At 42.3% G+C, this 17,434-nt stretch overlaps 1 protein-coding gene across 2 annotated transcripts in view; it reads right to left on the minus strand.

The window, feature by feature from the left end:
* LOC139411170 (importin 11) overlaps positions 1-17,434 on the minus strand; it is a 231,111-nt gene that overhangs the window by 140,736 nt on the left and 72,941 nt on the right. For both annotated transcript variants that reach the window (XM_071157083.1, XM_071157082.1), the window contains exons 13-16: positions 12,430-12,520; positions 11,811-11,858; positions 10,561-10,666; positions 1,119-1,245 (exon numbers count right to left, since the gene is read on the minus strand). In XM_071157083.1, the coding sequence (XP_071013184.1) occupies positions 1,119-1,245; positions 10,561-10,666; positions 11,811-11,858; positions 12,430-12,520 (372 nt within the window). The remainder of the gene's footprint in view (positions 1-1,118; positions 1,246-10,560; positions 10,667-11,810; positions 11,859-12,429; positions 12,521-17,434) is intronic.

The following is a 17,434-nucleotide window of genomic DNA, read 5'->3' on the forward strand; positions in this document are numbered from 1 at the left end:
TATTTAATAATAATTACTTTGGAATAATGTGTAAAACTGTTAATTGTTTCCTAACTGAATACATTAGTGGTCCACTTCCGTTCAAAATGACGAGGTGATTGGTTACAAAACATTCACGTTACTGGACAGGGGACCAGGTTATTGGTGTCTGGAGTTATTGATAACCAGTAGCTGGTTTGATTAATACGTTTTCAGAATCAGACCGTGAGTGGCTATCATCAATTACTCTGACGGTAATACCGCCAATCAGGGCCCCAGCAGTCCCTAATTGAAGGAGGCAGTATTGATCAGAAGGTATACATAATTTGGACGGCTAGCCTGTGAGTAATCAATCGAGAACCATTCCATGTGCAGAGCAGAGGGACTTTAAGGGTGATGCATGAGTGTTGTCCAACTAATTCACGTAGAGTAAGGTCAGTACTGTATGTGGACCAGACAACACATCCCACGCTGGAAACAGTCCTTCATGTGAGTAGTAAAAGTGAGTAGTACAGGCCCGACACAGCAGCAGAGGGTGGCTAGCCGGCTACAGTTTGCAACTCTCTACAATCATTATTATTGAACACTCCCCAACCACCCACCCTCTTCATGGAAATGCTGGTCTGTAATTCTCTCTCTTCAAGTGAGCGATCTGTGTGTGATTGGGCACTGTGGGTAATGGAGGCAATCTCAAGTCTATTTGGGGGAAATATCGGTTCAGAAGATCATTCAGCAGACTGTTTAGAAAAAGACTTCCAAACAGTGTTTCAGTTACAGATGAAGCTAGAGACATGTCAGAGCAGAGTTGACTCTAGGACACTCTGTATAGAGTATCACTTCTACAGGCTAATTAGCCAAGTAAGCCATCATGGATGCAAAGTTTATTAGAAGCAGCTTAGCAATTAGCGTACTACAAGTGCATCATGTTAGCATGGAGTTAATGTCCTGAAGCTCACACAACATAGATTTCCAATTAACAAGCTCTGGCATCTCGGCAGAACTAACTGGCCATTTGTCCTGCCTTGTAAAGTGTGTAAATAACACTTGTTGCTACTAAAGGACCAGTAGTCACTATATTAACCCTGTCTAACAGCCTAATCATGGCTTTCATTACTCTTTAGTGTGTGTGTGTCTCTCACCACTAGGTCTGGGTCCTGCATGAGGTTAAGGATGACCTCGTAGAGCAGCGGCCGTAGTTCGGATTTAAACTTCACTGAAATCCACTGACCTATGAGCCAGATCACCCGCCGACGAATCAGCTTGTACCTGGAAGCAGAGGGAGGGGGAGAACCAATCAGCTTGTGCCAGGGCTGCGTTCAGTACGTTTTTACATTCTGTAACGTTCAATTGAACGGAAACGGTGCAGTAATGAACGACCAGTTGAAAAATGGGGGAGGGGTCAGGTGGTGGGTTGTCAGCATGGCCAATGCCCTTTAACTACATCACGCATTGCTTCAAGCCACACCTCGCCACACCCACCAAATGGGAACAAACATACAAGAACATTTTGGGGAAACATGTCATTCAGTATAAACCATTCCGCAATGTGAAGTAGCAAGCATTCAAGCGAACAGACCGCACCTCTGGATAAACAGAGGAGGAGATGACAGTGAGGCGTTGATACACATTCATATTGTGTAACATAACGATAGCTAGTTCGCCGATTGGGAGCGCTACCCTAGAGAGAGATCGAGCAGGTACTGTAGCAAAGCACCCATCCCTTAAAACCACCCCCACTCATTATGTAGGCTGAAAGACACTTAACATGTCACTGATCGGTTTTTAACAGGGAACTGGTGAATTAGCAGCAATTGAATTAGGCTTACATATAATATTAGAGCACATAAAGATAAAGGCAAATTCATTTTCACTGAACAAGAACATCTGAAAATTCTAGAGCCGTGTAGTGTTTTGACAGTAATATAAATACACACACATACATATACACAGTGGGGCAAAAAAGTATTTAGTCAGCCACCAATTGTGCAAGTTCTCCCACTTAAAAAGATGAGAGAGGCCTGTAATTTTCATCATAGGTACACTTCAACTATGACAGACAAAATGAGAAAAAAAATTCCAGAAAATCACATTGTAGGATTTTTAATGAATTTATTTGCAAGTCTCTGAATGTCCCTGAGGGGCCCAACCAGTGCCTGGTCTTGAACTTGATAGAACATCTCTGGAGAGACCTGAAAATAGCTGTGCAGCGACACTCCCCATCCAACCTGACAGAGCTTGAGAGAATCTGCAGCGAATAATGGGAGAAACTCCGCAAATACAGGTGTGCCAAGCTTGTAGCATCATACCCAAGAAGACTTGCTGCCAAAAAGGTCCTTCAGCAAAGTACTGAGTAAAGGGTCTGAATACTTATGTTAATGTAATTTCACACTTGATACAGTCATTGTCAGATGCACCTACTCATATTTAAACTGTGTGTCACTGTGGAGACAGGTCATCGATCACACACCGACTCACCTTAAATCATAAACATTTATGAAGGCAGACAGTGTCAAAGAGCTTTACAGCAGAATACCAAGTAGAACACAATAAATAAAAAAGGCATGAACAATATTTTTTCTGTCGTTCAGGCTGGTGTCAAGACAAGCATTGGCATAAAACAGACAAAGCGAATTCTCTCTCATAGACATGGATTCTACACACCTATGTCTCCAGGTCAGAATATTGCTTAATGCTCAATTCAATGCTCATTAATCCATACTCATCCGTGTGCATCTTTAAATGTCCCTATGTAGTACCTTTAATGACCTCTAAAAACTCTGTTAAATTTCCTTTCCGCTGGCCCAGAGATGAGGGAGAAAGAGAGAAGGGCTGTGTGTGAGTGTTTAGGTGAGGGGGGGGTCAGAGGGAGGGTCTTGGCCTGCTCTTCATGGCTCACTACAGATGGAGTCCTCTTCCTGCATCTGACCATACACCACCGCAGCCAGTTTCAGAGTACCAGACCCGCCACAGGCTCCAAGGCCGATTAGCGCACGCCTAATGCATTGTAAACTACCGGAACATCAGAACACTGGCCCTGGAGAACAGAGTTGGCACTAGAGTCCTTTATAGAAGCACAAATCCTGACGTGAACCCATGCAGGCAGACACATCATGTGAGCACTGACTACCACAGTCTGATAAAAACCAACTGCCTCTCTCAAAGGCCTTTTGGCACTCTGCTAACGTGTCGTAAACTAGCTGTAGAAACAGACACAGATCTGGAATGTATTCAATTCAATGGAGAGGAGAAAATGGATCTAGCTTTCTCCCTCCCTCACCCCTCCCAGTGAGTATTAAGAGCGGGCTGGCAGGTGACGGGTGCAAGTGGGCCATATGTGGTGCCCTTTAAGAACACGCTGATCTGTCTAATCACTCTGCAGCATCATTCCTCTCCCTCCCTCCCTCCGAACACAGGTATGCCACGTGGTGGCCTTTACTACAACACAATGCACTCTTATCCATCCACTACCATCAGCCATTACCCAGAGGGCCGAGCAGCACGGGCAGGGGGAAATGCCAACAGCAAGGTTGAGGCAGACGCGTGCACACACGATTGTCCTTGCCCGTACCAAACCACTGCCTGTCTGAGCGTCCACACAAGAAGGTCAGCAGAGAAAGCAGCAGATGCCTTTTAGCAATTGCCCTGGCTGGATCAGTCTCTCTTAGTATCGGTCTCTCTCTCGCTCTCCTATCAGTCTCCGCTGTCCCGCATTTCATTTCTGTCTGTATACTTCCGCCCAGTACGGATGGCAGATAATGAACGGCTTGATTCCAAATGCCTTCTTCCATAATTCTCTGGCTCTGCTTTTCACCATACAAATACCCACACGGATTAACAAACACCAGCAAACAATTCAGCTATACACACTAAGGATGCATCCCAAATGGCACCCTAATCCTTATATAGTGCTGTAGTGGCAGAATGACCTATAAAAGATCGAGTTCCATTTAGGTTGCATCCTAACTAGATCGGCTGAGATCCAGACTTGCACGCTAAACCACTAAAACGGAACAGTACTAGGGTTAGGCGGTATCCAGAGTTTCATAGTCATACCGTCCTTCCCTCACCCCGGGATTTACAGTATTACCAGTTTAGTACACAAGGGGGAGCCAAACAAATTAAAAAGACCATTGGGGTGTCTATTAATAAGAGAATGCTAACAAAATGTGCACACGTAATAGAACATTTAAATAAAATATGAGAGCAAATAACGAGAGCAAATGAAAATAAATGAAAAATAAAAAAGTCAATCCAGCTCATAAAGTTACACATCTATAGACAGGAACTACCGAATGTCATTTTTGGTGCGTTTAGACATTTACAAGCGAATATGAACAAGAGACATTGTGCAAATGAACAAAGTTTTGAGGCATGCTTGTCTGAAGGAAGAACAGTACTGGCTCTCCAGCAGCATGTCTACAAGCTGTGTCTGTGTGGAGTCTGTTGTCGCTAGGACAACAGGCCTGCCATGCTCTGCTAAGAGGGGGGGAGGAGCAGACTGACGAGAACAGAGAGGAGGAAAAAAAACTAGGAAATCAAGATAGCAGTGGCAGCTGTACAAATAACTAATCCAAAGGGCTTTGACTTCTCAAACACAGCAGAAAGCTAACACAACACGATGTCCCATCACCTTATTAACTCAGCCACTTAGATAGCAAGTTAAACTTAAGGGTCGTGTTAAAACACAGAATTCTGATTTCACACAGGAAAAATAAATAATAATCTTGCTGCATTTTGTAAACATAGAACTAAAATGCTTCTTACTGTAATTTTTAGCCAGCCACTAATACATCTAGGTGAAGCATAGATTGTAGACTATTCCATGACTCTGGTGCACAATAGGAGAAGGCAGTCTTACCTCAGAAAAGGCCCTGGGGACTGAGTAGCTTTAGCTTTAGTAGTTTTTGCTTCCTCACAAGATTATCCATCTAAACTTTAAAAGGTCAGCTTGTTGTCCAACCATAAACAGTGCTTTCTGAAAGTATTCACACCCTTCAACTTTCTCCATATTTTGTTGTGTTACAGACTGAATTTAAAATGGATTACATTTAGATGTTTTTTTTCATCACCAGCCTACACACACACACAATACTCCATAATGTCAAAATGGAATTATGTTTTTAGAAATTTTAACAAATTAATAAAATAAAAAAATCTGAAATGTCTTCAGTCAGTAAGTATTCAGGCGTGGAATTAATGAGCGTATGTTCGGAAATGTATTATTGTTACGTGATTGTTATATATATGCAGCTCACAGATCACTGCACCTGTACACAGCCCCTCTATAAATAGCCCAAACAACTCCCTCTTCCCCTACTGTATTTATTTATTTTGCTCCTTTGCACCCCAGTATTTCTACTTTGCACACTCATCTACTGTCAAATCTACCATTCCAGTGTTTTAATTGCTATTTTGTATTTACTTCGCCACCATGGCCTATTTATTGCCTTTACCTCCCTTATCTCACCTCATTTGCTCACATTGTATATAGACTTATTTTTCTACTGTATATTTGACTGTATGTTTGTTTTACTCCATGTGTAACTCTGTGTTGTTATATGTGTCGAACTGCTTTGCTTTATCTTGGCCAGGTCGCAGTTGCAAATGAGAACTTGTTCTCAACTTGCCGATCTGGTTGAATAAAGGTGAAATTAAAAAAGGAAATATAAAAGCACCACGTATGTCAAATGTAAAGTGTGATATGTAAAATGCACAGTTGAAGTTGGAAGTTTACATACACCTTAGCCAAATACATTTAAACTCAGTTATTCACAATTCCTGACATTAAATCCTAGTAAAAATGCCATTTCTTAGGTCAGTTAGGATCACCACTTTATTTTAAGAATGTGAAATGTCAGAATAATAGTAGAGTGATTTATTTCAGCTTCTATTTCTTTCATCACATTCCCAGTGGGTCAGAAGATTACATACACTCAATTAGTATTTGGTAGCATTGCTTTTAAATTGTTTAACTTCGGTCAAACATTTTGGGTAGCCTTCCACAAGCTTCCCACAATAAGTTGGGTGAATTTTGGCCCATTCCTCCTGATATAGCTGGCGTAACTGAGTCAGGTTTGTAGGCCTCCTTGCTTGCACACGCTTTTTCAGTTCTGCCCACAAATGTTCTACGTGATTGAGGTCAGGGCTTTGTGATGGCCACTCCAATACCTTGACTTTGTTGTCCTTAAGCCATTTTGCCACAACTTTGGAAGTATGCTTGGGTCATTGTCCATTTGGAAGACCCAATTGTGACCAAGCTTTTAACCTCCTGACTGATGTCTTGAGATGTTGCTTCAAAATAGCCACATCATTTTCTTGCCTCAGGATGCCATCTATTTTGTGAAGTGCACCAGTCCTATCCTGCAGCAAAGCACCCCCACAACATGATGCTGCTACCCCCGTGCTTCACGGTTGGGATGGTGTTCTTCGGCTTGCAAGCCTCTCCTTTTTTCCTCCAAACATAACGATGGTCATTATGGCCAAACAGTTATATTGTTGTTTCATCAGACCAGAAGACATTTCTCCAAAAGGTATGATATTTGTCCCCATGTGCAGTTGCAAACCGTAGTCTGGTTATTTTATGGCGGTTTTGGAGCAGTGGCTTCTTCCTTGCTGAGTGGCCTTTCAGGTTATGTCGATATAGGACTCGTTTTACTGTGGATATAGATACTTTTGTACCTGTTTCCTACAGCATTTTCACAAGGTCCTTTGCTGTTGTTCTGGGATTGATTTGCACTTTTCGCACCAAAGTACGTTCATCTCTAGGAGACAGAACGCATCTCCTTCCTGAGAGGTATGATGGCTACGTGGTCCTGTGGTGTTTATACTTGCGTACTATTGTTTGTACAGATGAACTTCTTTTGGCTGGGGGCAGTATTGAGTAGCTTGGATGAATAAGGTGCTGAGAGGTGCCCAGAGTAAACTGCCTGCTACTCAGTCCCAGTGGCTAAAATATGCATAGTGTTAGTATATTTGGATAGAAAACACTCTGAAGTTTCTAAAACTGTTTGAATGATGTCTGTGAGTATAACAGAACTCATATGGCAGGCAAAAACCTGAAAAAAAATCCAACCAGGAAGTGGGAAATCTGAGGTTGGTCGTTTTTCAACTCATTCCCTATTAAGGATACAGTGGGATATTGGTCATGTTGCACTTCCTAAGGCTTCCACTAGATTTCAACAGTCTTTAGAAACTTGTTTGAGGCTTCTACTGTAAATGAGGGGCTCGTTAGGGCTCTTTGAGTCAGTGGTCTAGCAGAGTGCCACAAACTCGTGACACTCGTTCACATGAGAGGTAACTCATGTTCCATTGCTTTTCTACAGACAAAGGAATTCTACGGTTGGAACATTATTGGAGATTTATGTTAAAAACATCCTAAAGATTGATTCTATACATCGTTTGACATGTTTCTACAGACTGTAACGGAACTTTTTGACATTTCGTCTGCTCCTAGTGAACGCGCTTCCTGAGTTTTGATTTGCTTACAAAACGCACTAACAAAAGGAGCTATTTGGACATAAATGATGGACATTATTAGTTGTGGAACTGGGATTCCTGGGAGTGCATTCTGATGAAGATCATCAAAGATAAGTGAATATTTATAATGTTATTTCTGACTTCTGTTTTCTGCACAATATGGCGGATATCTTTTTGGCTTGTTTGGTCTCTGAGCGCCGTACTCAGATTATTGCATGGTTTGCTTTTTCAGTATAGCTTTTTTGAAATATGACACAGCAGTTGCATTAAGGAGAAGTTTATCTAAAGTTCCATGCATAACACTTGTATTTTCATCAACATTTATTATGAGAATTTCTGTAAATGTATGTGGCTCTCTGCAAAATCACCAGATGTTTTTGGAAATGCTGAACATAACGCGCCAATATATACTGAGATTTTTTTATATAAATATGAACTCTATCGAACAAAACATACATGTATTATGTAACATGAAGTCCTATGAGTGTCATCTGATGAAGATCAGGTTAGTGATTAATTCTATCTCTATTTCTGATTTTTGTGACTCCTCTCTTTGGCTGGAAAAAAAGCTGTGTTTTTCTGTGACTTGGCTCTGACCTAACATAATCGTTTGTAGTGCTTCGCCGTAAAGCCTATTTAAAATCGGACAATGTGGTGGGATTAACAAGAAGTGTACCTTTAAAATGGTGTGAAATACTTCTATGTTTGAGGAATTATGGGAATTCTGTTGTTTTTAATTTGGAGCCCTGCACTTTCACTGGCTGTTGTCATATCGATCCCATTAGCGGGATCTCAGCCCTAAGAAGTTTTAAAGTGGTACCTTCAGGTATTTGGAAATTGCTCCCAAAGATGAACCAGACTTGTGGAGGTCTACAATTCTTTTTTCTGGGGTCTTGGCTGATTTATTTTGATGTTCTCAGGGTAAGAGGCACTGCAAAGAGGCACTGAATTTGAAGGTAGGCCTTGAAATACATCCACAGGTACACCTCCAATTGACTCAAATTATGTCAATTAGCCTATCAGAAGCTTCTAAAGCCATGACACCATTTTCTGGAATTTTCCAAGCTGTTTAAAGGCACAGTCAACTTAGTGTGTGTAAACTTCTGACCCACTGAAATTGTGATACAGTGAATTATAAATTAAATAATCTGTCTGTAAACTTAATCTGTCTGTAAATTTAAATAATCTGTCTGTAAAATTGTTGGGAAAATTACTTGTGTCATGCACAAAGTAGATGTCCTAGCCGAAATTTATGGAGTGGTTGAAAAACAAGTTTTAATGACTTCAACGTAAGTGTATGTAAACTTCTGACTTCAACTGTATATGTACCAAAAAAAGGGTGTGGTGGCAAGCCTAAAGAAGTAAAAATGTGCTTAATGACTATGGTAGGAGAAAACTGAGGATGGGTCAACAACACTGTAATGACTCCACAATACTAACTTAAATGACAGAGTGAAAAGAAGGAATCCTGTACAGAATAACAATATTCCAAAACATGCATCCTGTTTGCAATAAGGCACAAAACAAAAACTAAAAAAAAAAATATATATAAAAAAAAAAAAAAGTTGACTTAAATTGGCTTTAAAATCTATGGCAAGACTTGAAATTGGCTGTCTAGCAATAATCAACAACCAACTTCACAGAAATTGTGAAAATACTGTACAATCCAGATGTGCAAAGCTCTCAGAGGAGTGTGTGTGAATACTTATGTAAATGAGATATTTCTGTATTAAATTCACATACATTTCTAAAAACCCGTTTTTACTGTCATTATGGGGAAGTGTGTGTAGACAAGTGAGAATTTTTTTTTTGTTAATCCATTTTGAATTCAGGCTGTAACAACAAAATGTGAAATCATTTGAAGGTTATGAATACTTTCTGAAGGCACTGTACCCAGGTAACTGTTTGGGATGGGCATTTGATATTATTTCACTATTTAAATAATAATCATTAATTTATACTCGAAATTCCAAAATAGCTAATTGCTATTTGAAGTGTGAAAAATACCATAACGTTGCCAGGGCTGACCGGAAGGCTAAATACTATATGATATTAAAATACCTTTTACATGTAAAACGCATCCTATGTGAGAGAAAATTAACTTGAAAATAAAACAAATCACGTTGTGCGTCCTCAGAACTGTCAAAGCCACTTGATGTCTGAAGCAGCAGTAGCTCACAGCGACTGACAGGAGAAAATCCATTCAAGGACAATGCAGGAAATTATCCATGTTCAAACGCTTCTATCCACAGCAATATTTGTGCTTCGCTTTTCAAACGGTTCCAAATATCTACCATCTCTACAATCTCCCAGACTCTCACACCAATTCACTACAAGCAAAAAAAGAAACTGAACAAAAAAAATGTTGTTGAAAAGTGCATCAGAGCACATACTGTCTATCAACCTGACTTTATTCTCTGAAGAGGCTAAAAATACTCTCCCTCTTTGAAGAGCAGCAGCTCACCCACCACAGATACATGATAAGGCCAGATAGAGCTACTTTAACTAAAGTAAGTCTGTGTGCTTTGATGTCTCAGAGAGGCTGAGAGAGGCTTGAGCCATTGTCATTCCGTGGAAAGAACCCCTCCCCCATCAAAGCCCAATTGTGACATCACCACACCTGCACTGTGACATCACACCGTCGTTGGGACATCACTTCCTTTGTGTGTTTGACCACTCAAGTGTCGAGAGGGTTCCTTTGTACTACATGAGATCACACATTCCACCTCTACCCTCTCCTCCTCCTCCTCTCCTTCAAACACTGTCTCTCCCTCACACTTATTTTAGCCGAGTCATCACAGCCTGAGTCTGGATGTTTGTAGTGACACCAACTACTAACCAAGTGACAGTCCTTTTTGGCTAAAGGAGTGATTTGCATTGATTGATGGAGAAAGAGTGGATGGAGGTTACATAAATTAAGCTCAATTGAGTCAACAGTAACTCCTGTCATTGGGTGGCAATAGAGGAAACCAGTTCACGGATTGGGTAACAGGAGAGTTGTCACGCCCCACTGAAAGCACTTCCAAGTTCTTGGAAAAGCATTACACCTATACAAATGCAATCCCTCACTGTTAATAATGCACCATTATGACACTTATGACATACCTGTGGTGGCTCACTTGTAGCTCGCCCAGCAGCTGATTGTTGAACCACTGGTCAAAGTCAATGTTGTCAAACAGCTCGTATGCCGCCAGCCCCACTGCATTGTACACTGTGGGCAAACAGGGACACACAAATTAAACATTTTTCAACAATTAAATACTGTTACGACTGAAAGACGCCATCTATTTCTATTTCCTTGCCATCGAATATCTAATAGTCTGAGCGGTAAATTTGTGGTTTTGTCATTTTAGATTGAAGAAAACGTGAGGCATAAGGAACAAAACAGAAGCTATGATACAGCGGTTTTGTATGACTATCCATAAAGCCCATTTGAGTAACTACACTGAAGAGCCCACTGACACTAGACGTGGATTTTATAGCGTGAGAAATAGTCAACTATAAACCATGTGGACAGCTGATGACAACACACTGGTGGTGTGTTGGACAAACGATGTCATTAACAGGGCTGGGAGAACCTGTGGTGTGCTAACAACCACAGAAGGAGGAGGACACCTATTGGAAGCAACATCAGGACAAGGACAGTCTTTCTACAAAATGAGACCCAGAGAGTCTGTATAAGGAGTGATCAAACTAGAGAGGGATGGGGCGAGAAAGAGAGAGAGAGAGAGGGGGGAGGGAGGGAGGGGGGGGGGGGGGGTGCAGCGTAAAAAATAAGGAGGGATGGCGAAATGAATGAGTGATAGAGAGGAGAGCGATAGGGGTTTTTAGTCTCTCTAGGGAGTAAATCACTGGAGGTGGATAACAGGAACATCAGTGTGTCCTCCTGTATACCGGTATGACTCATCTAGATATTCTGTGGTCCAAAACACCCTCTAGACTTAGAGTTAAGTCCCAGTGGCGAAGAAATATCCCCAGGAGATGTTCCTCTTTTATCTTACTTTCAAACCCTGAATGAGATCTACTAAGGATCCAGTGAGATTTACGGTATATGAGAACGTCCGTCAAAATCCTGTGATGTCAGAGCTGCCAGGCACTTGAAAGCGTCAGACGAAAGTCACTGCAAAAAGGCGGCAGCTGATTGTATACAGCCTTTTTACAGCCCCTGGATAAGGGAATAATCCTAAGGCTCTTCCTAGGATAGCTACAGTACATTTCCTGGAAGACAACTGCAGCCATTTCTAGTCTGGATGTCTGAGCTTTAGACTTAAGGAACAGAGGTACCTCCGACCTTGCAGAGAGCCGTGACCTCTGACCTTACTGCAGTGAGACCACAATAACTCATGATTACCCACCTGCATCCTTCATCAGAAGCTGAACAGGATCCTCCACATTGCTTGGTCCTGCAATCACACACATAACACCAAGTTAAACCTACACACAAACTATAATAAGCTGAACATGGAAAATTATGGAATCCTCTGTCCCTCTCACCCTGTTGCTGGAGCCTGAGTGGCTTCCCACAATCAATATTTGGCTCTCAGCTAAAACGGAATTTTCCAATCTAGTGTTATCCAATTTCTCCTCACTCTGACAGTCCTCTATAATATAACTCTGTCAGAGGAGTACACTGGCCTAAAGACACCCTGTAATTGTCCTGTGTTTGTGTGCACTGACAACACACTCTGGAAACTAATAACTTATCACAGGTCTGTGTCACAGGGGGAATCTCATATTGTAATCTAAAGAATGTGTTCCTAAAGACTCTTGAATGGTTGTGTTGTACAGCACATGTTCTGAGCCATTTAAGTGGACACCTCTACAACCAAGGCTGTGGTTGGACAAGGCCAGGTTAGAATGGAATCAGGCTGCGTTTTGTGAAACATGTTAATATATAATACCTTTATTTAAACAGGATGTCACAATGAGATCAGAAATGATTGTCTTAAGAGGACAATACAATGACAGACTTACCTTGTAGATTCAGCACCATCTCCAGCAGCACTGGTGTCAGAGTCTGACTGTAGTTGTGGAATATGTCCAAGAACAACACTTCTGTACAAGGCTGGTGAAAGAGGGGGGGGGTAAGATAAGAAAACAACAACACGAACACACACTCCCTCTCCATCAGATCCAGTCCCGCTCCATCAGTTCTACTGGCACTAAATCAATGAGCAGGGGAGCCACGTGGAATGCATCGCATGAGACCCCTCACTGACAGCAACAGCCAGGTGTCACTGACAGGGTTAAAGGATAGTCATCACCTATACAACACCTGTCAAGCGTTATCAGATCACGCCACAAACACAACACACCCATCAAACATGTTCTACTTCCACAGGGGGAAACAACCCTGACATGATCAACACCAGTGGAAATCAATAACTAGGTGTTAAGTCTTGCTGCCCATGACAGACCAACGATAATAAAGCCATACTGAAAAACAGCTCATTAGAGGACCACGGTGGAGAGGGAAGAGAGAAGGCGACATCAAGGACACATCACCCACTGTACTGGGCAAGGCAGATCTATTTTCCTCCCAGCGGGCACACAGCATGCTGTAGCGGGGACTGGGGCATGTATGTCAAGATTTGTTTATTTATATGCAAGGTCCTGAGTTTGCAATGACCACATGATCTAACTAGGGGAAAAAAACACTTGGACCTAGTCATCAGTGTCTGTGTAGTTGAAAGTCAAGCAGGATTGATGGGGGAGGGGTGGTCGAAGATTTGGGACAGCTGTGATTGGGCGCAAACCGGAGAGTGCGGATATCCTGAGCGAGACAAATGAATGTAAAAGGAGTCGGCACCAATTACATCATCCACTGTTGCCTCATCAGCGGTCGACTACACTGGTGTACTTCAAAAGAAGTGTGGATCCTGAACCAGAGCGCCACGGAAGTAAGAAAAGCTGGGCTTAATAGAGAGGGAATATTAGAGAAAAAGAGATGGAGAAGAAGAAGCAAGGTAGAGAGGGAGGGAGGAGTCTGATAGCAGTAAGGAGATGATACAGGCAGCAGCCAAAACTAAAACAAAGCTTACCTCAATTCATTGAGAATCAGACAGTCAGAGACGTCACTAAAATATCCCCCCCCTGTGCCATGGTACCTACTGGTCCTAACTATAGGCAATATAAATAGTATATCAAATACATTTCCTTGTATCAGCTCAATACTATGAGGGCAGACCTTTCCTTTTCCTAAACATGGTCTGTTTTTGGGTGAGAGTAGTGCTGAGTGATTAGTGCTTGTTGAGATGGGTTCGGTAAAAAAAATGTATAGTTTTGATCATTAAAAAAACAAACAGTGCAATTAATATGTGGGTTGAATGCTGTAACACAGAATAAAACAATGAATATAAGTCCTATGATGGTAGTGATGCCCATTGCTGCTTCGCACTTTTTAACCATAATTTATAAATCACATTACTTTCATCAAATACTTCCATGTGTAAATTACATTAGTTTCATTTGATGACTATTATTGAAATGCTAAGTCATCATCTCAATAGAGATGACAAAATATTTGTATTATTTCCTTTATTTTACCAGGTAGGCAAGTTGAGAACAAGTTCTCATTTACAATTGCGACCTGGCCAAGATAAAGCAAAGCAGTTCGACACATAAAACAACACAGAGTAACACATGGAGTAAAACAAACATACAGTCAATAATACAGTAGAAAAATAAGTCTATATACAATGTGAGCAAATGAGGTGAGATAAGGGAGATAAAAGCAACAAAAAAAGGCCATGGTGGCGAAGTAAATACAAGATAGCAATTAAAACACTGGAATGGTAGATTTGCAGTGGAAGAATGTGCAAAGTAGAGGTAGAAATAATGGGGTGCAAAAGAGCAAAATAAATAAATTAATACAGTAGGGGGAGAGGTAGTTGTTTGGGCTAAATTATAGATGGGCTATGTACAGGTGCAGTAATCTGTGAACTGCTCTGACAGCTGGTGCTTAAAGCTAGTGAGGGAGATAAGTGTTTCCAGTTTCAGAGATTTTTGTAGTTCTTTCCAGTCATTGGCAGCAGAGAACTGGAAGGAGACGCGGCCAAAGGAAGAATTGGTTTTGGGGGTGACCAGAGAGATATACCTGCTGGAGCGCGTGCTACAGGTGGGTGCTGCTATGGTGACCAGCGAGCCGAGATAAGGGGGGACTTTACCTAGCAGGGTTTTGTAGATGACCTGGAGCCAGTGGGTTTGGCGACGTGTATGAAGCGAGGGCCAGCCAACGAGAGTGTACAGGTCGCAGTGGTGGGTAGTATATGGGGATTCAGTGACAAAACGGATGGCACTGTGATAGACTGCATCCAATTTATTGAGTAGGGTATTGGAGGCTATTTTGTAAATGACATCGCCGAAGTCGAGGACGGTAGGATGGTCAGTATAAAAGGGTATGTTTGGCAGCATGAGTGGAAGATGCTTTGTTGCGAAATAGGAAGCCAATTCTAGATTTAACTTTGGATTGGAGATGTTTGATGTGGGTCTGGAAGGAGAGTTTACAGTCTAACCAGACACCTAGGTATTTGTAGTTCACATATTCTAAGTCAGAACCGTCCAGAGTAGTGATGTTGGAGGGCAGGCAGGTGCAGGCAGCGATCGGTTGAAGACGATGCATTTAGTTTTACTTGTATTTAAGAGCAATTGGAGGCCACGGAAGGAGAATTGTATGGCATTGAAGCTCGTCTGGCGGGTTGTTAACACAGTGTCCAAAGAAGGGCCAGAGCTTTAAAGAATGGTGTCGTCTGCGTAGAGGTGGATCAGAGACTCACCAGCAGCAAGAGTGACATTATTGATGGAGACAGAGAAGAGAGTCGGTCCAAGAATTGAACCCTGTGGCACCCCCATAGACTGCCAGAGGCCCGGACAACAGGCCCTCCGATTTGACACACTGAACTCTTATCAGAGAAGTAGTTGGTGAACCAGGCGAGGCGATCATTTGAGAAAACAAGGCTATCGAGTCTGCCGATGAGGACGTGGTGATTGACAGAGTCAATTAATCAATGAATACGGCTGCACAGTATTGTTTCTTATCGATGGCGATTAAGACATCGTTTAAGACCTTGAGCGTGGCTGAGGTGCACCCATGACCAGCTCTAAAACCAGATTGCATAGCGGAGAAGGTATGGTGGGATTCGAAATGGTCGGTAATCGGTTTGTTGACTTGGCTGTAGAAGACCTTAGAAAGGCAGGGTAGGATAGATATAGGTCTGTAGCAGTTTGGGTCTAGAGTGTCACCCCCTTTGAAGAGGGGGATGACCGCAGCTGCTTTCCAATATTTGGAAATCTCAGACGACATGAAAGAGAGGTTGAACAGGCTAGTAATAGGGGTGGCAACAATTTCGGCAGATACTTTTAAGAAATTGTCTAGCCCAGCTGATTTGTAGGGGTCCAGATTTTGCAGCTCTTTCAGAACATCAGCTGACTGGATTTGGGAGAAGGAGAAATGGGGAAGGCTTGGGCGAGTTGCTGTGGGGGGTGCAGTGCTATTGACCGGGGTAGGGGTAGCCAGGTGGAAAGCATGGCCAGTCGTAGAAAAATGCTTCTTGAAATTCTCAATTACCGTAATTGCTGGACTATTAAGCGCACCTGAATATAAACCGCACCCACTGAATTATTAAAAAATATGTATTTTGCACATAAATAAGCCGCACATGTCTATAAGCCGCAGGTGCCTACCGGTATATTGAAACAAATTAACTGTACACAGCCTTTAAACGAAACACGGCTTGTAACAAAAATAAATAGGCTTTAACGAAACACGGCTTGTAACACAAACTAAAACAGAGCCTACCAAGAAAGTCATTGGTCACTACCTTCCTCCTCCTGTGCACTGAAACCACTGAAGTCATCTCCTTCGGTGTCGGAGTTGAATAGCCTCAGAATTGCTTCATCCGATGTTGGATCGTTTTCATTGTCGCTCTCGTCACTTTCATCCGGAGGCAAATACCCCGCTGAGCTCATGCTGGCCCTTCAACACGCAGCAGTCCAGCCTTTCGAAACCCGTTGATGATAGTGGATTTTTTGACAATGCTCCACGCTGTCAGGACCCACTGGCAGACTTGACCATAAGATGCTCTTCGCCTGCAGCCCATTTTAGTGAAGGATTTCTCCCCACTTGTCATCCAAGCCTCCCACTGAACAAGGAGCGCCACCTTAAATGCACAATTTACACTGATGTCGAGTGGCTGCAAATACTTTGGGCCATCTGCTTTTCTTCCCTCTGAAAGCTTTTGTTGTCTTTTTGCACTGAGTCAGTTCCTCACGCTGCTGTTTCCAACGTCTTATCATCGACTCATTAAGGCCAAGCTCCCATGCAGCAGCTCTATTTCCTTTTCCAACAGCCAGATCGATCGCCTTCAACTTGAAAGCTGCATCATATGCATTTCTCCGTGTCTTTGCCATGATGAGGGTGCCAAAATTACTACCGTAATCAGAATGATGGGAAGTTTGAGCGTGCTCGATTTACGTCACATTATGTGACGGTGCTCAGTTTTTTGGCGGCATGAATCTTGTGAAAGCGGGAAAAATCCATAAATTAGCAGCGTCATTGTATAAACCGCGAGGTTCAAAGTGTGGGAATAAAGTAGCGGCTTATAGTCCGGAAATTACGGTATAGTGGATTTATCGGTGGTGACAGTGTTTCCTATCCTCAGTGCAGTGGGCAGCTGGGAGGAGGTGTTCTTATTCTCCATGAACTTTACAGTGTCCCAGAACTTTTTTGAGTTTGAGTTGCAGGAAGCAAATTTCTGCTTGAAAACTGCCTGTGTATACTGGTTTCTAGCTTCCCTGAAAAGTTGCATATCACCGGGGCTGTTCGGTGCTAATGCAGAACGCCATAGGATGTTTTTGTGTTGGTTCAGGGCAGTCAGGTCTGGAGAAAACTAAGGGCTATATCTGTTCCTGGTTCTAAATTTCTTGAATGGGGTATGCTTATTTAAGATGGTGAGGAAGGCATTTAAAAAAAATAACCAGG

This window comes from Oncorhynchus clarkii, chromosome 6 (assembly GCF_045791955.1).
Source record: "Oncorhynchus clarkii lewisi isolate Uvic-CL-2024 chromosome 6, UVic_Ocla_1.0, whole genome shotgun sequence".
Taxonomy (NCBI): Eukaryota; Metazoa; Chordata; class Actinopteri; order Salmoniformes; family Salmonidae; genus Oncorhynchus; species Oncorhynchus clarkii.